The sequence below is a fragment of the Rhodnius prolixus genome, unplaced genomic scaffold (genome assembly GCF_049639745.1).
Source record: "Rhodnius prolixus isolate KJV_2025 unplaced genomic scaffold, Rpr scaffold_1, whole genome shotgun sequence".
Lineage (NCBI taxonomy): Eukaryota > Metazoa > Arthropoda > Insecta > Hemiptera > Reduviidae > Rhodnius > Rhodnius prolixus.
The window spans coordinates 67,115,810-67,143,028 of record NW_027411581.1 but is presented as its reverse complement, the minus strand read 5'-3'; the positions used below and the strand labels follow the sequence as shown (position 1 = coordinate 67,143,028).

General features: G+C 31.5%; 3 protein-coding genes and 1 long non-coding RNA gene across 14 annotated transcripts in view; 2 read left to right on the top strand and 2 right to left on the bottom strand.

The window, feature by feature from the left end:
- LOC141446245 (uncharacterized) overlaps positions 1 to 4,794 on the top strand; it is a 55,046-nt gene extending 50,252 nt beyond the window's left edge. For all 4 annotated transcript variants that reach the window (XR_012453601.1, XR_012453602.1, XR_012453600.1 and 1 more), the window contains one exon: positions 60 to 4,794. The gene's annotated coding sequence lies outside the window, so the exon portion shown is untranslated. The remainder of the gene's footprint in view (positions 1 to 59) is intronic.
- Positions 4,795 to 6,438: 1,644 nt separating this feature from the next.
- Positions 6,439 to 12,741, bottom strand: LOC141446244 (formylglycine-generating enzyme). The gene is made up of 4 exons (XM_074112761.1): positions 12,164 to 12,741; positions 11,304 to 11,475; positions 10,714 to 10,897; positions 6,439 to 9,473 (listed from the first exon to the last, which is right to left on the bottom strand). Exons 1-4 carry the CDS (start codon positions 12,663 to 12,665, stop codon positions 9,312 to 9,314), a joined length of 1,020 nt encoding a protein of 339 aa, XP_073968862.1. The 5' UTR covers positions 12,666 to 12,741; the 3' UTR covers positions 6,439 to 9,311.
- A 77-nt stretch (positions 12,742 to 12,818) lies between these two features.
- olf186-M (Ki-ras-induced actin-interacting protein-IP3R-interacting domain olf186-M) overlaps positions 12,819 to 27,219 on the top strand; it is a 41,106-nt gene continuing 26,705 nt past the window's right edge. The window contains exons 1-8 of one of the 8 annotated variants that reach the window (XM_074112760.1): positions 12,819 to 13,058; positions 13,452 to 13,783; positions 18,059 to 18,174; positions 19,574 to 19,656; positions 20,523 to 20,568; positions 20,645 to 20,779; positions 22,127 to 22,251; positions 25,544 to 25,694. In XM_074112760.1, coding sequence (XP_073968861.1) covers positions 13,781 to 13,783; positions 18,059 to 18,174; positions 19,574 to 19,656; positions 20,523 to 20,568; positions 20,645 to 20,779; positions 22,127 to 22,251; positions 25,544 to 25,694 — 659 coding nt within the window. In that variant the 5' untranslated portion in view covers positions 12,819 to 13,058; positions 13,452 to 13,780. Of the gene's footprint in view, positions 13,063 to 13,190; positions 13,370 to 13,451; positions 13,784 to 18,058; positions 18,175 to 19,573; positions 19,657 to 20,522; positions 20,569 to 20,644; positions 20,780 to 22,126; positions 22,252 to 25,543; positions 25,695 to 27,219 lie in introns of those variants that run through there. The other 7 variants (XM_074112759.1, XR_012453592.1, XR_012453593.1 and 4 more) reach the window with 7 other exon arrangements.
- On the bottom strand, positions 22,372 to 23,486 carry LOC141446249 (uncharacterized). The gene is made up of 2 exons (XR_012453603.1): positions 23,024 to 23,486; positions 22,372 to 22,933 (listed from the first exon to the last, which is right to left on the bottom strand). It is a non-coding gene; the product is annotated as an uncharacterized lncRNA (long non-coding RNA).

Genomic DNA, 27,219 nt, shown 5'->3' with positions numbered 1-27,219 from the left:
TGCCTAGTTTTAGTGTATAATTACGCACAATTTAAATTTTTATTATGTTTCCATTTCAGGAAGAATACAGGCTTCGAGTTTTTTGAGTGAATGTCGAATTACAGCAGACTTGTAACAAAATTGCATATTTTTTTAAAACATTTAATCAATTGTTATTTAACTCGGGAATGTTCAGTGGTTAAAAAGTTGTATTTATGATTTCTGGTAATAAATAGTTCTTCGAGGTGGTGTATTGTATGATAATAATTAGCTCTGTTGAAAGATTAGACCAACTTAAAAGAGATTTTTAGTTTATAATGGCGGAAAAAATGAATGAATAAATGCAACATACTTATAGTAATCACATTTTATTTATATTCTTGGCTTTATGAAATGTAACTCGTGTTTATACAGTTTCTCAATGTCCTGCATTTATCTGAAGTAGAGTAAAAAATTAAAAATCTGAATAAAAATAGAAAATACTGAATTAAATACGGTGTTTATAGAAATGAAATCATGTTCTTGAACGTTATTTCTGGTAATCGAACCAAAGTATCTTAGAAAATAAGATTTACCTAGATTTTGAATCATCATACTTTCTCCTTGTAACTTTTCTTTAGTTTTGGCAAGCCATCTTGAATCATCTAAGATAATGGTTGATAAATTATTGTAGAAAATTCTCTTCATGTGAAAACCAGTTTAGGTCAACTTAAGCGTCTTAAACCTCCTTTTGAATAATATAACATTAACTCGCACAATACAAGTTTCTGTTTTAATCTAATTAGAAGATAAGTAAAAAAAAAATATTCCAGATCGAATGGGTATTAAAAATAAAATCTATATTGTATTCTATATTAATACAAAAAAAAAAATTGTAAGTTTCTTACATTACTTTTTGTAGCGTTTAAAAAAATTAATGCTAATTTCAGTCATATTGTTGTATCTTATTTACTGTGCCGAGCTTTTCGACCTTGAGACTAGGTTAGGTAATCTTCACATGTTCCATAGTGTTAAGATTTTAATTGTATGGTTTCTGCTGCAGCTGCTACGAACAAACAACACTTATATATTTAATAATTTTTATTTTAATTGTACTTTATTACACAAGGTATAACACACACTTGAGGCTATCTCAGATTACACGCTAGGCAGTACAGACACTACAATGCTGCCAACTTATAAAGACAAAATTATTAATGTACATGTTAATTTCACATTATTTAACACACCCCTTAATTTTATCTTTTTACATGTATCATATCTTAATCTTCTGTTTACATGTATGCATTCACTTAGGAAACAATTAAGCCTTTAAATTTATTAAATTTGACTCCACATAAAAGTTTTTGTGAAGATGTTTCGTTAGCCAGAAAAGATACCGGAGTATGTCATTAGGTTTTGCAGGGTTTTTTGTTTTTCCTGAAATAACCAGTTCTTCTCGTAATGGTTATTCTTTAATTTTTTTACATGTTTTACAATATTTACTTTGTCTTTTATTGGGGCAAAACTTGGATGTATGTTTTTTTATACAGTTTTACAGATAACAGTTTTTTTGTTTCAATGTGGCTTGACGTCTCTGGTCCAAAGCATTTTCCAAAGTCACCAGCGGTGAGAATACTTGGTCGTCAACTTCTGTTTTCCATCATAAAATTTCGGAGAGTTTCAAGTGATTTTTTCCTGGCCTTCCTTGATGGTGTTGGTTCTACTTCGTCTTCGTCGTTGGCGTCATTTTCGCTAAAAGAAGCCAAAATTTCAGCGTCTGACAACATTCCAAATACGGCTAAGTCATCATCGAAATGCACAAAGTGTCGTTGAACGTTATATTATGGCAAACTTCAGGAAGCTGGTTCCATGTGTCTCTCAGTTCCGGTGAATTCTGTGATTCCCAAGTAAATCCACATTTTTTAAAACAATTGGATATCGTAGTTGGGGTCCGTCACATTTTTCCACGCTTTGTCTAACGTCGTCAATGCAGTCAAAACTGGGTTGTGTTTAAAAGTTTTCATTGTTTTCTATACGGTCTAATTCAATGCTCACAACTTCTTTGCGGTAAAGAGTTTTGAAATTCTGGATTATTCCCTGATCCTAGGGGTTGTAGCTTTGAGGTCACGTTGGGAGAGAAAAAATTTAATTTTATGTTCTGTAAATTCGGTGAGTTGTTGTGGACGGTACAATTGTCCAAAAAAAGAGAGATGTTTCCCTTTTGTTTTCGCATCTCATTATCAAATTGTAAAAGCCAATCGTTAAATATCTCTGTCGTCATCCCGTGTCTTTTTATTGGCATTTATAGGCAGTAGGAAAAGACGTAATGCCTTTGAAGCATCTAGGGTTCTTTGCTTTGCCCACAACTAAGGGTTTTCGCTTTTCCGTACCACATCCATATTTGCAGCAAGCAGTACGGTAATTCTTTTCTTTGCTATGTTTCCCTCCATATGGCACTTCTTGTCTTTAAATGTTAAGGTCCGGTCAGGAAGACATTTAAAGAAAAGATCGGTCTCGTCCGTATAAAAAATATTGTGAGGTGCGTAATTCTCTATAATGCTGCGAATATTATCTTTCCATTCGACAAATATGTACGTTTGAATCTACACTTGCACTTTCTCTGCAAATCTTTTTTGAATGCAATATCATGATCAACCATCCGTCACTTGCAACGAATCCTGTGATTTCCAATTTCTAGGCGAAGTCTTTTGCTTTCGCTTTGAGGAAAGCACCTCCAAAACAGGTAAGTTTTGTGCCTGTACATTGTCGGATCAACGTGATTAACGAATCCTCAAGAATAGGGAATTCACCGTCTCTGGCCCGCTTGCGATTTCCGTGCAAATGACTTTGTAAAATTTTTTCTTTATTCTACAAAATTGTGGAAAAGGAGTTCGAGTTATCGAGCGTATTAAAAATACACTGCATTTTTTCGATTTACCGAAGTTAACAGCTGTAGAGTTTGAATTAACGAAAAATTCGATATATCGAGAGTCGACTGTATTTACTTTGTCTTTTATTGGGGCAAAACTTGGATGTATGTACGAGTATGTCCTGGTTTAGAACAATTAAAACATGTTACAGATGTTGAATAAGATTGATTTGCTTTTGTACTTGTTTTATTTTTAATCACGCTTTTAAATGCAATAGCCACATCATCTGGGCTTAAAAAACGTTTTTCCTCGTTTGCTAATCTTGTGATCAAATTAGACTGCGTTTTTTCTTCGTTCGGGGTACTTTCCCAAGCACTCCAAAAATGTCTATATTTACTATCTAGACTTGTTAAAATTTTTGATATAACCATGCTGTCATTAATTTCATTGTTCAAAGCTTTTAAACGAAAAACCAAGTTTTCTAATATGCTAATTAATGTTTGTTGATATATCAACACTATAGTTAAATTTGAAGTTAAAAAAAATCTTGCATTAGATCAAATTTTTGCAGCGTTGAATCTCGCTCATACACTTCTTTTAGCTTGTTGCAACTTATCTTTTGAGATATTGCCATTATATGTGTCAAAGGTATTTTGTCAATTGTGAGGATAATAATTTTTTGGGCTTTTGCGTCTGTTTGAACAAATATGTACATGTTATAATCTTCGTGGACTTGTGGAGGTGACAATCCCTTCCCAGACGCAATGCCACATAACCCCATTGGCCTTCAATAAAATTGTATTTGAAATTTCCAACACTGGAAGTCCTCGAGTTTCTTCAATTTGTCAATTTCTATTACTTCGTTTGATACGATTCATTTTTAAGGGTTTTAATGTAGCAACGTGCAACTAACCTTTATGTTATTTTGTAGTTTTTAAGTTGGACAACAGCCTGAGACCCATAACCTGTCTTTTTAATGATTTTTGGTCAATATCGAGGTGTGGTCTTAAATAAGAACAACTTTTTTGCTTTATACCAACGTTTCGGTAAATTTTACTACCTTCTTCAGGGTATTATTAAAAAAAAGTTGTGAAGTTTAATGTAGAGCTACGAGTATATCATCATAACTGTTGTTAATATTTTAATTCTTGTTACTTGTTAATATTTTAATTGTGAGGTTTCTGCTGCAACTGCTACGAACAAACAACACTTTTAAATTATATAATTTTTATTATTTTATAATTGTACTTTATTACACAAGGTATAACACACACTTAAGGCTATTTCTGTGTACGCACTAGGCAGTACAGACGCTACAATGCTGCCAACTTATAAAGACCAAAATTATTAATGTATTAATTAAACATTATTTAACACATAGCCCTAAAAGCTCGGCACAATAAAAAATATAAAATGTGACTGAAATGGGCATTTATTTTTTCATCTTATTCTCTGCTGTTTACTGAGTTGTAATTGTATTACTGTTGTGTTTACTGTTTATATGTTGTATTAAGCTTTTGTACAGAGCGTCAGATTTCACGTCTGACGGATTCGACGAAAGGCATTAAAAATTTTTATATTCATATTTATCTTTTAATGTTGTGTTTACTAATGTTTAAGTAAATAAAATACGTATTCTTTGCCCTAGTAAGGGTTGAAAACTTAATAGAAAACAATTAGAAAATTGTTAGAAATCACCTTTTTAAGTGCAGGTATTTTTTGTAATTTGAAGTGCTAGAAATAACAAGAACTTTAAAGATTAGGATTATTTAAATTTCCTTGCTTGTATTGAGTAAATAAAAACTTATTTTTTGTTTTTATTTTCTTAAATTAAAAACAAAGAATTGCAATAAGATTGTTAGTTCTTTATTCTGTGTATTTATTGTAACCATTTAGAAATAATTTATGAATACTCGCATTGTTTATACATTGTGGTGAAATAAATGTTACTACTTTATTATAATTAGTTGCCTCTATATTTATTTTAAAAACCTCTTTTTCATTTTCTGGATCTGAAAACTTTAGGTGTATATATTTTATACACCGGAGTAAGACATTAAAAGGGGAAGAAAAGTCAACTCCTCCAATTATTCCCTTAAATAGCCCTAAAAACCGAAATTTTAATCTCCCACTTCTTCTTGTTTAACACTATTACGAAGTGCAAAGATCTTAGGCATTCTCAGAGATTTATCAAGAATAACCCTTCTACAGCCTTCAAACTTGTCCTTCCACAAGTTTTTGTTCGAGCTCGTTCTTGTAACTATAGAAACAGAATCATGTTCAAGAAGATCTCTAAAAAGTGTTTGCCATTTGCTTGCACGTAGTGTGGACAACACAAACCTGAATTTAAAATACTAGGAAGAAAATAAGCAATATAAGATAATGGAAATAAATTTCTTTTATTTATGCAACAACATATTCACATGAAATATTAACTTTATCACAGCTAGAAATAAAATAAGTACACACATTAAGTACAATTTTGTGAGTGTGCATCTAAGAATACTTTCATATATTATATATATATATATATTACTAATTTAGTAAATTTGTAGTACTTATTCATTTTGGAAGACCTCTTTTAAGCTCCTTAATTTGAAAAAAGTCACAAAAGAGGCACATAAAATATTTGTGTTCACAAGGAACACAAGAAACTTAAAAACAATACTAATACCTATCTGTACCCAAATTTTACTTGTAAAACATTTTACTAACATTTTAAACATGTTAATGCTTTTTGATCCTTTTCTTGCTAATGTGGAATATTGTGGTGATACGAACCGAAGGCTAGTATGTTGGAAATCGCCCGAGGGACACTTCTGCATTAGTTACACTAGCATATATGTGAATTTAAATCAGAGTAATTAATGCGAATTGAACTAAACAGATAAAAGTAAAAGAAATATTCTTAAAAATAGTTACTTTCTCGTACGTTATTAATTAGTTGTCAGAAAATAAGTTCATCTCGCAAAATAACTCTACATTAACAATGCAAAAATAAAATTTATAATTTTACATAAAATATTAATTAAAAATACAAATAAAGCTGAAGAAATGCATTTTTAATGGGAATAGACGCATGTATGAACAGCCACAAATAGTAGAATTTGAACTGATTTAAAAAGAAATCTTGTAAATAAAAAAAAAATCAACTTATAACCTATTGTGAAATGTTTTTACAAAAAGTGAATTTGTTTACTGCTTCTTGCAATGAGAAAATTTTTATACGAAAGGGTTACTGAGATCGTCGTTACAGTTTGGAAAATCTGGACCAGCTTGTATGTTTTGTAAAGTTGGCTGAACCACAATTGTTTTATAAAATGAAAAGCTAATAACATATGGGGTGCGTTCCACTAAGCGACCACAACGACCACGCTCACGACCGCGATTTTGCCCGTTCCACTTGCTTGCGAGCGTTGCGATCGAAAACCCAAGTGGAACGGACTGTGGGCGTTTTAACCGTTCATGTAATTTTTTAATTTTAACCCCGTTTATAAGCAGTTATAATAAACTTTATTAATTATTGGTAAAGTTGACTTATATTAAAAGAATATATATAATTCAAATTTTTATATTACATTTTCGTGGAGTATTTATAAAATTTACGTTTAATTTTTTTTTTTTTTTTTTTTTTTTGGCGCATCAACAGCTGAAGGTCATTAGCGCCCGGAGCTTTTTCCAGTGCACTGCCGGCCTCCGGACAGTGTTCTCTCGTTACAGACAACACTGTCCATCACCGGACAGTGAGCTGTAAGAAGCTCCTAGGAACGTTTAAATTATTAAAATATCTTTTGTGGCAACAGTTGGATATTTATTAATAATGCTTTAGAAAGTTCTTTATCTAGTTCCGATGAAGAGTGGAATGCAATTTTATAAAATCGCAATGATAAAAAGCGAAAACTTAGGCCACGTATTATTAGCTATCAGTGTAATTGATCTTTATTCAGATGAAGAATTTAAAAGTTATTTCAGGTAAATGATTTTGTTATTCAGTGATTTAGTATGTAAAGGGATAAGTAATTATTTATTTATTTATTTTTTGTAGACTTTCGAGAAACACATTCTATTATTTACATAAAATAATACATGAGATAATTTTTTCGGTCGCCATATTTTGTTTCAAAAATTGCGCCATATTTCTGAACGCCCACTTCGACCCAGCTCTATAGGTGGGGCGTTGTGGGCTTCGCGTGGCGAAAATAGTGACGTCATTAGTGACGTTTTCGCCACGACCACAACGACCGCGGTCGCCAAGTGGAACGCCTGAAAGTATGTTTTGGTCGTTGTGGTCGCCAAGTGGAACGCACCCATGGACATTTACACACGTTAGACTGTATTTTTTGTTTGTTCCCCTGGTGTTATTAGAAGTAAACCAAAAACTGTACCTTTTCATTCGCAATAATTATTTCTCCTAATTTTTCCCAACATTTAATGTTTTTTTTTTTTAACTTCATGTAAGAACTTAATGTTCTAGTTTCAGCGCAAAACATTTTTAATAAATACTTCTTTTGGAATCATATAATTTCTAAATGTTATTACTTACTTTGTAGTTATTGTTTGTCTTAAATCTTTTCATTATCTGAATAACTATCTATTATAAGGATCACAAGAAACTCAAGAACTTAAAATCAATACTAATACATCTCTATACCCAAATTTTACTAGTAAAACATTTTACTAAAACTTTAAAATGTTAAATATTAACTAATACACTAGATATTTAAATGGAAGACACTGTTTAAAAAAGGAAATAATTGGAATGTATTCTAAATGCAACAGATCATATACGTATTAAAGAAAATAAGTAGATTTAAATAATAATTTGCTAAATTCAACATAAGTTGTGCTTAAATTAAGAAAAACATAAAATACAATAAAAAGCTGTAACTGAGCTTTTCTTCAAAAACCAGAGAGAAAAAAAACCTTTGTTAAAATAAAATATACGTTAAACACAGACATTGGTCTCTAGGGCAGTCAGTGATGGCGAACCTTTTGAGCTCGACGCGTCAACATTTTGGGAAACCCTACCTATAACCTCTGTTGCCATGGTAATATAGAAATATTCATAATTTTTTGATATTTGCAATTACAGTAATAATAATAATAAAAAAAAGATTTATTAAATGACCCACTCTTTATGGTAATTGATCTGAGGAAAGTTTACCAAGATACTTATTCTCAATTATTACCTTAATTTCTTCAAAGTACTCCACTTATTATTTAAAATTATATAATAATTTTTTGTCTCTGTCAATGCGTGCCACCCAAATTGAGTTCACGTGTCATAGGTTCGCCATCACTGGTCTAGGGCAGGGGTCGGCAACCTATTTCAAGTAGAGAGCCATTTCTCCTTAAATAATTTTAATAAATCTTACCAAGAGCCGCAAGGATGATAGTGTAAAGAAGTCTGAAGATCATTTGTATTCACAAATTATTATTTTATGATATTCAATAACATTTAAATGTTTTATACGTACATTTATTTTCACATATTGCATAGTAAATAAACAAATAAATAATAACTTAACGAATGAAAAGGCGGCAGTCTTACAACAAATAATCATGTACTTTATTTTAATATTTTATAATTCTATTCAATTTCGAACCTATAACATTTAAAATTATTTTTGAAAAAATATCTTTAATAAATGGGATTTTCATTCGTTTCAATAAAATTAAAATATACAATACAATATATTTTGGACAGGCTAAAGAGCCACACAATTTGGACAAAAAGAGCTGCATGCGGCTCGCGAGCCGTGGGTTGCCGACCCCTGGTCTAGGGTAAAAAATATAACCAAAAAAAGGTTATAATTATGGTAAGGGCTATAAAAAAGAGCAACAATATTTTTTTAAATAATGTATAAGGGTTTAAATGAGAAATCTAAATGCATCGTAATTGGTGAAATAGGAAGGAGTAAATGTGAGAATTATGAACAGTATACAGGAGCAAATGGAACGCCTTAAATTCCTGGATGCGCTCACCTAAATATATCAGAATGGTAGCAAGATGAAGTAAAAGAGAAATAGATGCCACAGATAAGGAAACAAAAAATATTCTATGTTACGAAAGAAAGAAGTCGTCTCCTAGAAAGCCAAAAGTCGAAAGAAAAGGTTTTTCACAATACTCTTCATCTAATCTCACTACTTCCTTTTTTCTTTTTCACAATGACGTAACAAGTTGTAAGTCACAAGATGGCCGGGAAAGTATCGGAGAATTCGGCAGTTTTAAACTTAATATTTCAATTATTTTTCTAGAAAAATTAAATTTCTACTCAACATTATTATAAAATTATGGAAATGCCAGCGAAAATATTGTTTTTATATTAAAACGCTTAAGAGAATATTACTACCAGATCTTAAAAGGACATTTCAGTTAATTTATATAAAAACAATTTTTCTAGCTTTGGCAAAATGAACCTAAAATGATAATTACAAGATAATTGGTACTCGCAAAATTAAAAAAAACAAAACAAAAATTCATTGCAAATGAGATTTAGCACACCTGAAACCAAGATTACTGGCTGAACTGTCCGGTGTATTGTAACCTCGGGCTGCACATCTGTATCTGTAGCAATAACTTTTGTGACATAGATAGGATCCTCCTTTCTTGACCCTATCTTTTCCACTTGGCGGACCTTCCTTTAAGGGAGAAATTTTTGGTTATTTTTGACATTGAGCATAATAAATTAAGGGTTATTCTAACCATTTTATAGTGAGATAAAAATTTAATGAAATTTGGTCTATCACTTGTAGTAATGCAAAAGGTATGAACCGGTTTTAAAGGGATGTAAAACAAAAACAATCCAACTTACAGAAATTATGTTTATATTGTTTAATTCAGTACAGAATCTAGTTTTTTACATTAAGTTTGAAAGATGATATCACGTAGATTGCGGCCGTCAGCCGCGATGCACTCTTGAAGGCGAATTCTGAAGTTTTCAACCGCTCTTCTGCACATTTCGATGGGTATTCCCGTAACTTCCTCTCTGATTCTGTCCTTAAGTTCTTCCTGGGTATGTGGACGATGTTTAAAAACTTTTTCCTTTATGTACCCCCAAAGAAAAAAGTGGCCCAGGCCACTCCACGTCACCCCTCAAAGAGATGAGGCGCTGGGGGAACCCTTGCCTCAATCTCGCCATTGAAATCCTAGCAGTGTGGGATGTAGCCCCGTCCTGTTGGAACCAGATGTCTCCCAGATTAGTTGCTTCACTCAATTCTTCCAGCACAGGTTCAAAAAACTCTTCCAACATTGTCCAACTGTGGCCTGCGCACTCACCAGATTTGAGCATTTGTGATGTTTTTTCTTTGGGGGTTCATAAAGGAAAAAGTTTTTAAACATCGTCCACATACCCAGGAAGAACTTACCCATCAACAATACCCATCGAAATGTGCAGAAGAGCGGTTGAAAACTTCAGAATTCGCCTTCAAGAGTGCATCGCGGCTGGCGGCCGTCACCTACGTGATATCATCTTTCAAACTTAATGTAAAAAACTAGGATTCTGTACTGAATTAAACAATATAAACATAATTTCTGTAAGTGGATTGTTTTTGTTTTACATCCCTTTAAAACCGGTTCATACCTTTTGCCCCAACCTGTACTTTCACTGCGCTTGTTGGTGTAGTGATAAAAACATGAAGGGATATACTGAAGATATAGTCGGAATTGGTTATAAATGAAGATCAATATACGTATATTACTTTGACTCCTCTACATCATTCGCCTGGATTTTGTTACATCTGACCAAATGCAAAAAGTAAAAACAGTATTTCTTTCTACTCAGAGAGCCAAAAATAGATATTTCCGATGAAAATCTAATATAGAAAAACTTTAAGAGCAATAGAAAGTAAAAAAATCTATACAAAAATAAATCACACTTACTGGATTATCGATAATTGCTTTTGAATGATTAATACTCCACCAATCATTTGTCCACTCCCATACATTGCCTACCATATTGTAAAGACCGAACTTGTTTGGAGGGTAACTATCCACAGGCGCTGTAGACATGTAACCATCTTCTAAAGTATTTTCTGTAGGAAATTTTCCTTGCCAAATGTTAGCCCTAAAAGTGATAAAAAAATTTACAATTTTACAGTTTAAAAACCTTAATTTACATGCAATGAAACAATCTTTAAAACATTGCAACAATCTTCTTGTTTGAACGTCATGCTGTTAGTCTTTTATGAAAACGAATTAAAAAAAAAATAATTCAAAAAAAAAAATTGAACTGGAATTAAATGCTACCGGTTCTTCATAATTCTCTTCTGGATAACTTCATAGATGTATAATTTCTCTTTAGGGCGTGACTTAATGCTTCTTCATATTTTTATATCTTTATATTTTAATTTGCAGATTTAGTTCTTTAAGAAAAAACCCTGCGCCATCATGGAGTAAAATGAAAAATTTATGATGAAACTTTAAAAATATAAATAAGTATTAAAAATGTAATCAAATAATTGAGTTGGTACCTATGAGTGCCATTAGGATTGAGTTTGTTTCCCCACGGGAAGAGTCGCCTCTGAAGCCCGCCACGACAAGCCACTTCCCATTCCGCTTCAGTTGGTAATCTCTTACCAGCCCATCGACAGTATTCGTAAGCATCATTCCATGAAACGTGTACCACAGGATGATTTTCTCTACCTGGCAAAATAAATTGTAAAATGCCGTTGGTGAACTAGGTAAAAAATCTTGTACTCACATAGTTTTACCCTAACACAACTCACATTCTAAATAATTTATAACAAGTCTTTAATTTTAAGATTTTTTTTCTACAAAGTCTAGTGTTTTCCACCGAACACTGTCTCTTATTTTATCTATTCTGGGCTTCAAGTTTCAAAAACCTTGAGGCCTTACCCGCAATCTGATAGGGAAAAAATGAAAGCGGCTATTGCTGCTAAAAACCTAGAACGTTGCCCACGATACTCAAGAAAATCCCAGTATGAGCTGTAAGCTAAAGTAATCCTATATGAAGACCACCAATACCAACGCTCCTCAGAACATCTGAGGTTGGTTCCTTCTGATTAAGAGAAACAGGGAAGCTCTAAGAAGTTGGATGACGATATTTAGACGCAACTACTTTCTGTTGTAAATGCATGCCTTCACAGACACTCTAGAAATATCACTCTAAATTAAAAGTTTAAAAGATTTCTATGAAGAGATCACCATTGTTATACATGATAGATCTAAATGTTTATAATAAGTTAAAAATGGGTTAACGTGTAAAAAAAATAAGTTGTTGAAAAAAAGGTTCCGATTTTAGGACATTTTGTACACAGAATTGCAAAAACAAGAACAATTTACTTCTAATTTACTTCTTTTTATTTGTAACCTTCTATTGATGAATCATTTCCTTCAGGATGTTTCCAATCTGCACCACCAACTGGCAGCCACCAAGGAACCGCTGCAACCATTTTTGTTATTGTTGATAAAGTTTTTTCACTCAGTAAAGATTCAAAAACAAAAGAATCTTTAAACTTTTCAGCTTCCGTCATATAACCAACTTCTTGGACGAATTCATAAAAATTAGCATTGCTCACTTCATATTTGTCCATAAAAAATGATTGAAGTTTCACTGGCCTTTCTGGTCCTTCACCATCTGGTATGTGGACAGGATTATTTGTACCAATTAAGTAAGTACCACCGGCTATTAAAATCATATCTTTGTTCTCTCTAGTTTGCTTTAATAAATCTAAGAAGGAACTAGGAATACAATACTGATTAATTTCATGTTTTCCTTTTCTACTAATTTTACACCCACAGTCACCAACGATAACATCAGAAAAAGCTAAACAAATTAGAACAAGCAGGGAAAAGAAATTAAACTCTAACATTATCTACGCTGTAAGTTCATTATCTAGATTGAGGACTAACCTAACCTACTCCACTACAACCTACTCTAATTTTGTCAAGAACGAAAAGAATAATCGACAATCGATTTCTGTACCATATCACTATCGACTATTTTCTATCAATTCAAAACAGTTGCATTATTTATTCAGTTCTGTTCTGCACTTCGGACAGGTAGTTGAGCAGGTTTTAAGAAGAAGGCTGAAGATGTGCGTTACACAACGTTAAGAGTATCTCCTTTCCAACTTTCTAAAAAATACTAATGACATAAGCTAATTTAGTTAATAAATAAATTTTTGAGATCAGTGAATTTGAATTTACGAGTATAATCACGAAAACTTTTAAAGAGAATCTTATCACATAACGATGTAAATAAAGTAGGTAAGGTTGATGTTTATTTTCCTGATTTACTGATTATTATTTTTAATCACACTGGAAATAAATTTTGGCATGGGATCTTGAAATATCAGATATTTTATCAAACTTAGGTTACGCTATTACAAAACTTTGCTATAAAAATGAAAAGCTAATTTAAGAAAATTATTTGCAAATATTTATTTGAGCTGCTTAGCCCAAGGGTAATTATCATTATGTTAAGCATGTTTGTTTAGTGCTTTTTTTTGTGCATGCTTTCTTTATATATGTATACATATACAAAAAGGATTTGGAAGAATTAGTATGGATACAGGTAGTTTATAAAACTATTTATGGAAATGTTTAATCATTATTAACTTGTCTAATAAATCTATATAAATTATTTTATTTTAAAGGGCAACAGAATAAAATTCAAGAACGTGTACAAGGGCTTTTGAGACGAATCAATAGAGAACAATTAAGAAATCGTGTAACCAAGTGGCAAAAGCTATTGTTGACAGCTTCGTCAAGATTTAGTTTTGAAAGTTTCACATCAGCTGGATCGGGTACGGCTGGTTCTGGTACGGCCAGTTCAGATGTGGAAGAAATTGTTGAAAATAAAGAGAATAATGAAAATTATAATGGAATAAGTTCACCAGCTGAGACCTCAGTTACTTGTGTTGTTGGACTGCCTCGCCAGAATGGAAACAACCAAGAAAATGATGTGAACATTGATGATGAAATAATGGTAAATAACATTTTTTACAAATTATTATTAGTTTTAATTTCTTTTTAAGTTAAAAATATTCGTTGACACTTGTTGCTCTCCCTTATTTTGGCTTGGTGCCTTCAGTCTTTTTATGCCAAGTTGTTTTATTGGCCAACTGTTGATCATTCTGCTTTTACTTTTGTTGTGACAATTATTTAATATGTTCGTATTTGATCTAATTCATACCTAGGGTAGAATTAATTTTTTTTTTCCGTTTTAATTGTTTTTACATTGACCTACTTACAAATATTCAGAATTAATTAGTTTTAATTAATAAGTATGTGAGCAATCTAGAAAGACGCTTTAATTGAGTGCAATTTATTTTTATGTTTGTAATTCATAAATTCTTTTTCCTTCCTCTTTCTTATAGTAAGTAAAGGGAATTGCAAATCTTACGAGATGCTCCATGTTGAATTTTCATCGAAATCATTTATTTTGAAGGCCTCTGGAACGCAAGAAAGTAGATTTTTTTACAAGTGCTTTTTTGTTGTCAGCATAACTTAAAAAAAAACACGAAAAAATAGCCGAAAATTCAATTTTGATATTTTGCTTAAGTAACGCCAGGGGATACCACTATAAGTTCTTGGTTGTAATTGCTTTTACGGATATTTCCTGTAACTGATGTTAATAGTAACACATCATTTACTAATTATGGTTAATCGATTTTTCCAGTTTATCGTATTAGAAACAGCTGATTCTGGTTCATTCGGGCTGCAAAGTTTGTCAAGGTTTTTTTAAAAATTATAATTAAATAAAAAGTATGGAGGAGCTCCTGCGTATAATTGGAAAAAATATTTGTGCCATTTCAAAATTCAATGCTAATGTAGGACTTGTATACTTTTTCAGACTCAAAGGATTAATAATAATAGTTTCAGAGAGGGCCTTACTTGCTTGAGGCAAACTCCACTCCTTATAATGCAGCAAGACTTCTAAAATGCATATATCTATGTAAAATTTCGAAATAAATGACCATTCATGACTCATGAAAACTAGGTTTCACGCGGTGATAATTTAAAACTTTTTGCAATACTTCCCCCTTAATATTGGTGTAAGAACAGAACGTCGCTTTAATTGTTTACATAGGGGATCCTTAAGCCTTTTAACCTGCCAAACTTTATCAATATCGGGGGCTATGATTTACAGAGTTATTAATAATAATAATTTTGGAGGGGGTCTTACATTCGTAGGGGCTAACTCCTCTCCTATTCGATGTACAGCATCGAGACCTCCAAAAGGCACATCTACATAAAATTCCGAATCTGGACGCACCTCATTCATGAAAATCGGCCCACCTGTTTAGGCGCTCCGTTGTTTTGCAAAAAAAAGGTAACAAAATAGAAGAACATTTTCTGAAAAAGCGGTTTTTGCTCATTTTCGGCAACTTTTTTCTCGAAACCTATTAGATCTGGGTGGTTGCAAAAAAATTACAGTTATGAAGGAGGGTTTGGAGTAAGATTTAAAGAAAATTTGGGAATTTTATCTTTTATAGAAAAAAGAGAAAAAAATTGTCAAAGTTGCGTGTTTTTCAACGTTACACTTTTTCGTGCAGTTTTTTGACGATCAACCCTTATACAACTGTCCCACCGGACAGTATTAATAAAGTAAAAGTAAGTAGTAATGTAATTGCCTAGTTTTTTCAGGCGGGCTTAACGTCTAACTAATCCAATTTAGGTGTCGTGGACGGAGGCGTCTAGCAAACGTACTTTACTGCGAAATTTCTTTTATTAAACATTAAATAAAATCCAACACGCCTAAGACCGTGGAATCGAACCCACTAAACTAACAATACATATTAGCTTCACAGGTCTCGCCTCTAACCGCTCGGCTTGTTGCTAGTTGAAAACTTTTAGACTTGTGTAACTTAAATAATAGTTAAATTTTTAAATTTTGAAGCCAATAAGCTTAATGGAAATGGCACTTTATTGAAATACATTTTCCAGTATTGTAAACTTTTCTTAAAAATGGCTCCTGCTGTTTACTTAGCAGTGAATAAAAAACTACAAAATTTATTATATATATTTTTTTAAATGTAAGAATGCATTAATGTATTATCTTGGAAGTACTTGGAATGTTCCGAGTTCTATTTAGCTGCCTTTATCTAAATGACCCCAATTTAGAAATACAATTCATATCGAAATTGTACTATTTTTAACTATTCATTTTTCATTTCACCGGAAATGCATATCTTAAGGTGATTTAAGTTCGAAAAAGGCGTCTGCTTTGTATGTGTGAACAGAATATTTCGAAAATGAAAACTCCAAGTTTGTTCAAAGCTTACATGTTTTTGGTGATGGATTCAAATCCATCTGGATACGTGGTCTGTAAATTAAGTAATGAGACTGATTTTTTTATTCTAAAAGAATTACAATTCTATATTGTCACCTTCAAAATAACTTCCTTCTGAAGCCATACAGCGCTGGAAACGTTTCTTCCACTCAGTGGAAGCAGTGCTCGAACTCCGATACTGGAATAGCCTTCAGCTGGTCGGTTACAGCCGTTTGAATGTTTTCCGACTGTCCCAAAATGAGTTCCCTTGAGGTGATTTTTCAACTCTTCGGGAAGAAAAAAAAAGTCACAAGGACTCGAAGTTAGGCGAATAAGGGGGCTGGAGGAGCCAAAGGATTGTTTTTACTGGCCAAAAACTCTGGTTTATTGAAATTGCTGTGTGACAAGGAGCATTATCGTGATGCAACACCCACTTGTTCTTGATGTTCAAGTCTCACACGAATGACCCCTTTTTCGAAATTTTTTTTTTTTTTCAAGAACCTCTAGGGTAAAAGTGTTCGATTGACCTGTTTGACCTTGAGGTAGAAACTCTCTTTGTGGACGATCGATTTCCGTGGATATCGAAAAAAACAAAAATCAGCATGCATTTAATCTTCGACTTCCGTCATCCTTGCTTTTTTTTGGGGGGGGGGGCCTTGGAAAGGTTTGAAGTGTGCCACTCCATGCTCTCGGGCGCTTGTTTTTTTTTTTGGGTCGTACTCAAACAGCCAATACTCGTCATCAGTAATGTTCCACGTTCCAGAAAATAGGGGGTCATTTTCTATTGAATCACTCATTTTGGGACAGTCGGAAAACATTCAAACGGCTGTAACCGACTATAGCTGAAGGCTATTCCAGTATCGGAGTTCGAGCACTGCTATGAGGTGTGGAAGAAACGTCTCCAGCGCTGTGTGGGGCTTCAGAAGGAAGTTATTTTGAAGGTGACAATATAGAATTGTAATTCTTTTTGAATAAAAAAAAAATAAAAATATCAGTCTCATTACTTAATTTACAGACCTCGTAAGCTCTTTCAAAATTACGAGTTTGTACAAAAATTCCAGGTGTATCACTTAAAGTCCCGGAAGTATGTTTTATTTATTTATTTTTATTATTTATTATTCCAATTGTATTTATTTTGTTATTCTTTATTTTTGGAGGGGAAAAATTATTAATAGATCAATTTTTAAGTACATGGTTTTCTTTTATTTTCTTTAAGTTTTTATAGTCGCATTATATTAGAGTAAATTTACATTTCTATTTAAATGCAAACGAGTGACCTTCATGGGGAAAAAATAACTGGTAATAAAATAATCAGTAAGAAATTGTTAAATAACTCTTTGATATGTATAAATGGCAGTCCCATGATTATTTTTTATTATTTTTATTTTTTGCGCATCATCATTTTGAAGTTTCACGGTTATTAAAGTAAAAAATAAAAAAATTGTATGATTGACAAAAAAATGCCATTTATTTATTTTTTTTAATTTATTGCTGAATTCATCCATTTTTTAAATTATTTATTCAGTAATTATTTAATTGAATAGTTCAACTGATGACCTTTAATAAATTTATATTTTTATAAACATGTCGAATACTAATACAAAAAGAATTTGTTTTCTTTCATGTAAAATTAAATCTTACTGTCAAGTTCAATGATAGTTTTTATTTTTTATACCACCATCTTAGTTTTTTAAATTAGTTTTCTTTTAAAATAAAGGAATGTGACTGTTCGTCTTTTTAGTCTATTTTTGCTTACTTATTCCAACAATAAATAAATAAATTGTAGAAGGGGTTTGCAAAATTTCATTGGTTGACATTTTAAAGAAAAAGAAAGAAAGAAAAAAAAAAAATAGAAATAAAGATCGGAAACTGCTGCAAATATGGCCACAAATCTTGCTCTATAATTTCTTCTGTTTGAAGTTTATTTTTTCCTTCTTTTTTTTTAAAAAAAAAAACTTTATAGTGATCTTTTATTATTACTATTTATAGGATAGTGAATGTGGCGAATTAAAACTATTGACAACACCAGTGGAATCGTTGACACCTAGAAATAAATCGCCGGTGCAACAGTGGGTAGACTCTTTGCCTACAGATGAGCCAGTCAGGTAGGTAAGGTAGTTCCATAATTTCACTTTATTTATGAGACACTTTCACTTGATTTGGTCCCCGTTTAAGCTAAGATTCTGGCATTTTTATTTTATTTTTAATTATGTGCATTATTTTTTTCGATGTTATAACTTGGGAAAAATAACAGATTTTTTTTTTTTTTGTACGAAATACTTCAAAATATTTGCTTCTCTTCAAAAATATTTTTGTTAAAAACAGGCGCCACGGTAGCCGAGCGGTTAGAGGCCAGACCTGCATTGTGGTACTGGGTTCGATTCTCGGTCTTAGGCCTTGGATTTTATTTAATAGTTAATAAAAGAAATTTACAGTAAAGTATGTTTGCTAGTCGCCTCCGTCCACGACACCTGATTTGGTAGTTAGTTGGACGTTAAGCCCGCCTGAAAAAATAGGCAATTACTTTACTATTTGTTAAAAAAAATAAGAAGTAATAAGCTTTTCCAGATTAGATTTCTACGCCTGGCCAGAAAGCATTAAACCTTCCCGAACAAAAGGGACTTTAGAAGCACGAAATAATTAAAAGTACTTATTCCAGTTCTATTTAATTAAGACTTGAAAGTTTTGTGACTTGCTCCTTGGCAGTGAAGACTTGAGATTATCCTCTTCGAATAACCCAAATCTTACGCACTGGCACAATACGTTGCGTGACGTATCCTCTTCTTCCACTACGCAGGCTATGCGTTGTCAGTCCTATGCGTTGCACTCATTTTCTCAGCCGTCAAAACATCCACAATTAATTGAAACTGAAAGTAAATTTAGGCAAAACTGATAATGAACTTTTCGTCTGGCCTTTGACGGGTGAGATTTCCACCTTGAAATGTCCATCACTTCTACGGCTTGCTGTACACCCATCTTTGGGTAGCTGCACCTAACAAGATACTGGTGTGATGCTTAGAAAAGAGTAAAAGACCATAGGATCCCTTGCAGAACAAAGTGATGTTGCTATTGCTACGATAACCGTCCAGATGAGAAAGACCCTGTTTCTAGAGACGCCAATTTTCGTCAAGATCACCAATTAGACCTTCTCTATTATACTGGGATTTCCCTAGCCTTGGAGCAGTCTTCTTAGGACTTGATAACATTTAAGAATGACTGGCTGCCCCCCCCCCCAAAAAAAGAAAGTTTATTCTGAATTTAATTTATCCACTGCTCTTGTGATCTTAAAGAAATTACACTCTTTTAACACCAGTTTTTCGACTGTAGTTTATAGAGAATTTTGGCCTTAATCTCATGTACGCAGTCTATTATTCTATCTGTACAGTTACTCCCATTTCTGGAACTATGTTTATATCTCTGAGTTAACATCCTACCATCAGTTGTAACATATTGCTTTTAAGATATTACTTATTAAATAAAAAAAATGCACTTTGATTTCCCCAGTAGGAGAGATGATGACCCTTCATCATTGCCGGAAACGGAAGCTCATGATGCAGAAGTGGAAAGTTTCACATTGGGAGCGGAAGGTAATCATCTATTTATTTTTTAAATTATTGTTTTGATCTGATGATGTGGAGCAAGATATTGAAGCTTAAATTTTACGGCGTGTTTTAAACTAAGAAAAGTGTAGCTTCCATTATCTCCGGAAGTATTATTTCATCGCTAGATTTTGGGCTTGTTTTAAAGCTCTACTAGCCCCAATCTGGACATATGGATTTGGAACTGTACGGTACTGGCAAAGCGTTCCAATCTCAACCGCATCCAATCCCACTTCAATCGAAAATCCTACGCACAATCCTTAACGCTCCTTTCTTACGTAAGCAATCACACCATCCACACTGACCTAAAAAGTCCCTTTTGTCCTTGACGTAGCCAAATCCCCCGTTACACCAAATTTCATTCCAAACTTTACCCAACACTTCAACCCACTCATAAACAATCTATCCCAGACTACTCTTCCGTCAAATCCTCGCCGAAGATTGAACGTCGATGGCCTCGCGATCACTTGATCGCATGATAGAAAAGGGCATCCTTCGAATTCACTTCAACAGCATCCTCTGTGTTAGTCGACTCATGATGGTTATCGTTGGATAGCCCTCATTCAAATCTTTCAAGCTATGTTTATTTATATAGTGTAATCCGATTTACTTGTTGCCAATAGGCAGTTGTAAATTAAATAAAGAGAGTTAAAAGACAATAAATAGTTTTAAACTTAGGAAAAATTATATCAAGATTGTAAACATCTATTGTTAAGATTTAAGAGTCTAAATAGTACTAGGCCAGTTTTTATTATGATTTTTAAGTGTCTTATTATCTGATCTGTATTAGTGATACTAATTTTAACATCTTATTTCGATTTCAATTGTAATTTTTTTTTCTTTTGTTAACGCAGCTGGTTTGGTGTGCCCAAGAACGTATCCTTCCGTCCAAATTTCTAAGTAATTATATTCAAATAATCTTATAGCTTACATATAATATTGATTATTTACCAATTTTTTCTTTCAATATGAATAGCGCTTGCGGTGGTAGCGATGCAGGCAGCCACTGTTCTAGTATGGAATCATTGTTGGAAGCCAGAAAACCAGATCCAGAAGAATTGCTTTTGGAATTGGGATTTGGTGGATCTGAAGAACCGGATGTATTATCCAGGTTTGTAATGCTTACTTAAAAATACTTTTTATTTTATCACGTAAGCAAAAAAGTAGAAGCTGCTCTCTCTTTGGAAGTTTTGGATCACTAAACTAATAAAAATACTCAGATATTTACTATAGTTAACTCCATTGCGAGGTTTCAGGCTGATGCTATATACACACGGCATTCATAGTTGCGACAAGTAGTTGCGAGCGATTATTACTCTATAAAACACCAACCTGATGAAACAATCCGAAGATGAATTTCAGATAAATCTGAAACAATCAACGCAGATAAATCTGACTAAACGCGGATGAAAAATTAGTGATCTAGTCTGCATTTTTAGCTGGATGATTCGAAACAGTTTACTGATTTTTCTTTTAAACGAGGAGTGAACTGTATAAATGTACAATCGAATCTTTGAGGATTACAAAAGACTGTAGATGATTTACAAGAAACTGTAAACTAATTTGTAAAATTCATCTCAATATATGCCAAAAATCTGTTGCTTATGTAGGTTTTGAATTTGGGAAAGTGGATGAAGCTTATTTAAGCTTAACCTTGCTTCAATACTTTTAAATGCTATTTTCAAAAGCATAGTAAACAAAAAGGAATTTGGTAAATTCCTGAAAGTATTACTAAGAAAAATGGGATTAATTATCGAAATAATGTCAGCTGTAGGTTGGTTTATTGTTCCCGTATTGTATGAGTTTAAGAAAATGATAAACAGATTTGATGATAAACGAACGCCATGATATTTCAATGAATTTGAGATTCAAAAAGTGAGAATAGTTTATTGCAAAATAAATATAATGGTTGATAGGCGTCTAAATAAAATAGAGAACTCCAGTTGCACGATTCCAAATTTGACATTTAGAAAGTAAAGGCTTTGTGAAAAAAGACTGTCTATTAATTCAAGGATAGCAAACTTACTCTGTTGAAATGTCCAGTTCATCAGAAGAAAAGATATGTATTTGTTTAAATGTACAGTCTTGTTAAAATATTCTTCGAATGTAGAATACACACAAAAATTATACATATATTGGGCAAGGACAGGGCTTGATAAGTGGTTTAAATAGTGCAGAACTAGTTAAAGGGAAATCCCAGTTGGAATATCTTTTTAATGTTTACGTTTCTAGTTCCGCTTCTGACCACAACACCTAATCTAGTAGGCGCTGAAATCAGGCTATTACGTTACTTTTTTTTGTATATCTGAAACTCTTAATTGCAACTAAATGATCGATACATCGAGATATTAAACATAAGTTTTACAATTATTTATATGTATAAATATATTTTTAAAAAACAAGATTTGAAATCTTAAAATATCTTTAATGATTTCCTTTCATCTTTTTTCCCCTACAGAATCCCATCTAGATTTCTTCAACCATCTACACTTAAAGGTGTTGCAATCGATGATTTTCTCAAACATCAGAAAATTCTGGTTCATACTTTGCAGTCTGGTTTCAGTGGATACAGAGGTCTTACAGGTTAGTTTTTTTTTTTAATTGGATAAATTATTAAAGAATTTTTTTTTTTATTACATATTTTAACAATTTTATGATATATTGTTTGTTTGTTTTTTTTTCCTAAATCAAAAATGTTCCAAATCTATTGATTAATTGATTTTATTTAAATAAAAATCAAATTGCTACAGGAGCCCCAAGTTGGTCATCATTTCATTCCATGTAAGTTGTATTTGCGATCTAGCTGAGTGTGTTTTTGTAATTATTTCGTTCCCTATTTTATTTTATATATAACACCTGCATGGATTTATTTTTTATTAAAATAACGTTACTAACTGTGGACAAATTACGTTCAATCATATCGTAAATATAATATGCCACAGTTTATTTGATTTGTCCTTTTAAACACTTTTTTCTTTTACCAATTTCAATTTTTTATCACTTTCTGCAACAATAAATATAAATCAGCTGTCTAATCTCATCTTAAAGTATAAGCATTGTGAGATTTTTTAAAGCTTAGCTTAGCCACTTAATTGAATTAGTAAAATTTTAAGAATCAAGGACTTGCTTTCCCGGAGGACAATTCTTCCAAGTAGTCACATAATGTGACTCACATTTCTTAGATCGACCTTCACGTGGAATTATCTTCCTTCCGAAGCGTACATCAAACACCAAACACCAGTCATCATGAACAAGGATACGAAACCTTGATCAAAAATTGATATAAAGTTATCCACTCTCAAAGTGTCTAGTTTCTTTAAACAAAATAAATAAATTAAAAAATTGCTGCGATTACCAGTCTATGTTTTCCATTCCTACTTTAAGATTACTCTGGAAATTCTTCACTTGATAGGCTAAGTGATTCAACAGAAATTCGTATTCTTCCTTCTGGCGTACATATAAATCTGGTTTATCGATTTAGGTAATTTCGATATTCTTCGATTGTCTTCGTCAAAATTAGCTAAATATGAATTTGTGTGATTTTAAATGTAGGTTATAGAAACGTTGCAGTAAATAAGCCTGACCAGAAAAACGCTTTTGAAGTTTTAATTTTTGATGTTTTTTTTTTTATTTCTGTTATTTATTAATTTTTTGCTTAGGCTTCCTATTTTTGTATGAAACTATACTTTATGATTTTCACTTTAGAAGTTTTTTTTCCTAATTTTTAATTTTTGTTCTTTTTCAGCTTATTTTCCAAAATATTTGCTTAGTTTTATATTTGGTGTTGTTTCCTTTGTATATAAAAAAAACCTCTAACAATAGAGAATTTATATTATATCAGATGTTTTAATTAAGTAGTTTTGAAACCTTAAATTCGTAAGAAGCAAAAGAACAGTTTCAAAATAATGTATATTTAATTAATCTTTTTTAAAAAAAATTAAAAGTAAATAAACAGTTCTTCAGACTAATGTAGTTGAGAGTAGCACATCAAATCATTATTATTTGTAATCGATTGCATTAAAACATTGCAAACAAATTATCGATTAATTGCAATCTCATTTTACAAGTGAAAGTTATCTCTCTGTTTTAGACCACAAATATTTCAAATTTCTAAAAAACATATTAGCTTGTAGAGTTATTATTTTCAACATTATGAAGAATTAATTCATACTAGAGCATATTTCAATATCTGTTATTTGAAGGGTTTAGTTTGGAAAAGACCTCTATGGCCAAAGAAGATTTGGTTATGATTACTAATTATATGAGACTGAAGTCCACAGCCATATTTAACGCCAACAGTATCGTTCCTATACTCGTATTAAATAAAAATTCAACAATACCCATTTTCTTGGATTTAAACTTGACGTATGTTTATACATTTGAATTTACACAATAGGCTGTAGAAGAACTTATAAATTTTAGAAACGTTTCTTATGTAAGTAAAAAAATAATTAAATAAACCATTTTCAGACTGTTTTTAGGCTTCTCAAGAATTTATTCGATCCATATTAACAGTCTATAATAGGTTTGTTCCATCAGAACCTCAGAATAGCTTGTGACTTGTAAGGGGGCATGCAGAAATTCAAATTCAAATTATTTATTTGCTTCAAAAATTACACAATTTTTTTTTTATAGCAACAGTTCTGCTATTTCACATATTCATCAGTTTAAATTCGCTTGAGTGAAGAATAAAACAAGATTGAGCAACGTAATTTAGAGAAAGTTACAGACTTAGTTTAAATGTAAATATGCATACAAAGTCCCTTTATAATAAAAAACAGATAAATAACAGCATTTCTACTAATTTACTTACTTATTTTTATTTATTAATTATTATTAATATGTGTGAGACAAAATTTAATGTCCATTTACCAACCACGACACAATTTTCGTTTTCAAAGTTTAACATATTTTCAAATAAATAGAAATAGGACTCATTTTATTTAAACTAATACAGTCTAGTTGAATGTCTAATTTGTCGAAATTGACGTTAAATATTTCAATCTGTAAGTAATAAATAATTCACAATCCAACAAAAGATGTACAATAGAGTCCATCGCGTTATCCAAACCATACAGGGCACAATTATTTACCGGTTTAAAATCATATTTTATATTATTTATTATTATTCTTGGGAATTTCTTGTTCTTTAACCGTACCTGACATATGGTCTTTAAAAATCCAAAGGGGATATTTAAATTAAGGTTCACGGTTAAAACTACTGACGAACCGGATATAACTATTATATTTAATGTAAATATTATTAATAACCACACTGATTAGATAGAATTTTGTATGCATTTATTAAATTATTTTTATTTTTACTTACTTCTAAATAATGATTGTTTTGCCACAAATCCAAAGCCCCCATTTTTGCCAAGGAACCCTTTAGAAAGTTACATGCTGAAATGAAATTATAAACAGAATTAAAATTGATTACCAGTTATTTTTTTTGTTAACTATTCCATCAGAACTCAAACCAATTTTAAAAACTGACGTTTGATCTGTTTGAGAACATACCGTTAAACTAACCTATCATACGCAGAAGGTTGCTTTTGTCTGTAGGAGGAAGGTTTTAAATTATTTTTTAAACATATACCAAATAATCACAACAGTTTGACAACTTAACAAATTGGTCTAATGGAACAGAACTATTTTTGACCAAACATTATTTAATAGTATACATGCTTATATTAGTGCATCATAAAAATCGATCCTTAGTTATTATGTAGTAAATATTATAAATTCAATAAAATATTTGTAGAAATTTTTCCATAAAACATGTAGATTCTCATTTTCCATTATGGAAATTTGTAATTATTTTTCTTTTCAAAAGTTGAAATAAAAATATATTATTATATTGTACATCCCACAGGCCCGTCACACGCCATGCCTTCGGTGATAGTTGGCAAGATCATGGAACGATTACGCGAAGCGGAGGTGGGCAGATGTACAGAAGAGGCCCGTCCCCTAGGTTCTAGTCCTAAGTTCGCAAAAATTGCAAATAATATCATTAATAAAATTAAGTAAGTTTATTTATATTATTCTTTTAATAATAATTTTGATTTTATTATTTTCTCTTATTAAATAAGAAAAAAGAATTGTGATATGTAGATTTTCAAATTTAAGTTAGCATCGGAAATATCCGTTTCGAAATTCTCGGAGTACGAAAAAGTATTCTTAAAAAGAAAGTTAGACCATTCAGACTACGTTCAAAGTCTTCTAGTAAAGTAAGGCAAAGTAAAGCAAGGCCAAATTTGTAACATTAATCTTCTTAACAAGAACTTACAGTTTAAAAAGTTAAGTATAAGAGTTTGATTAAACAATAAAAGGTACAAAAATCAGCAAGTACCAAACGTTTATTTTACTGTATTAACTTTTCATTAATATTTTTTAGAATTTATTATATATCACAGAATCTAACTTTAGATTCACTATAATTTCTATTAATCTATAATAATTAAACTATTAATCACAGGTTAAAAAAGAAAAACGTTATAAAATAAATCAAACTAATTGAGAGGCTAAATATTTCAAAAATAGTTTAACAAATGCTTACACCACCGTACTACAATAATTTTATTTATTTTTCAAATAAAAATCGTCGGTTTAAGTTAATTCTGCGATTAAAGTGAATGTTACTTTATGTAGTAGTCAAACGTTTGTAATAATAGATAAAAACTAATCTGGGTTAATATTAAGTAATATAGTTTTCTTCAACTACGTTCTTAATGTAGGTGTTCTTCCCATAATGTTGTATATAGGTAATATAAAGTAGGTTTTCTCCCTGACAAAACTGATAATTAATAACAATCTACCGGAAAAACAGAATGGTTTTCGTAAGGTAAGGGGTTTTAATCCCAATATTTTGGTGCTTCTTCCTTAACAATTCTTCACTTTACAATTCTGTAAAGAATTCATAAAAATTGGAACAATACCGAGATGACAAATATAAAAGTATGAAATTTAGCGAATTCAAAAACCACCAAAAATTACTCTTCTATATCTTCATAGCCATAATGCGCAGAACAATCCCATTTACACCAGTTATAGAGTAAACTGTTCTCTATCTCTGCAAGTATTTGTACTAGAAAAGTGCCATTTATGTGGTTTATAGAGATTACCATTCTCTATCATTCGACAAAGAAATCATTGAAATCGGTTAAAAAGAAAGAGAGATATAAAGGTTTAAAATTTGAACCTATTTGAAAACCTCTAAACTTTAACCTTCAATATCTCTGTAAGTATTTTTACTACAAAAGTGCCATTTATGTATTTATAGAGAATACTGTTCTCTATAATTCGGTAAAAAAATCATTGAAATCGGTTAAAAAGAAAGAGAGATATGAAGATTTAAAATTTGAACCTATTCGAAAACCTCTAAACATTAACCTTCAATATCTCTGTAAGTATTTGTATTAGAAAAGTGCCATTTATGTCGTTTATAGAGAATACTATTCTCTATAATTCGATAAAGAAATCATTGAAATCGGTTAAAAAGAAAGAAAGATATGAAGGTTAAAAATTTGAACCTATTTGAAAACCTCTAAA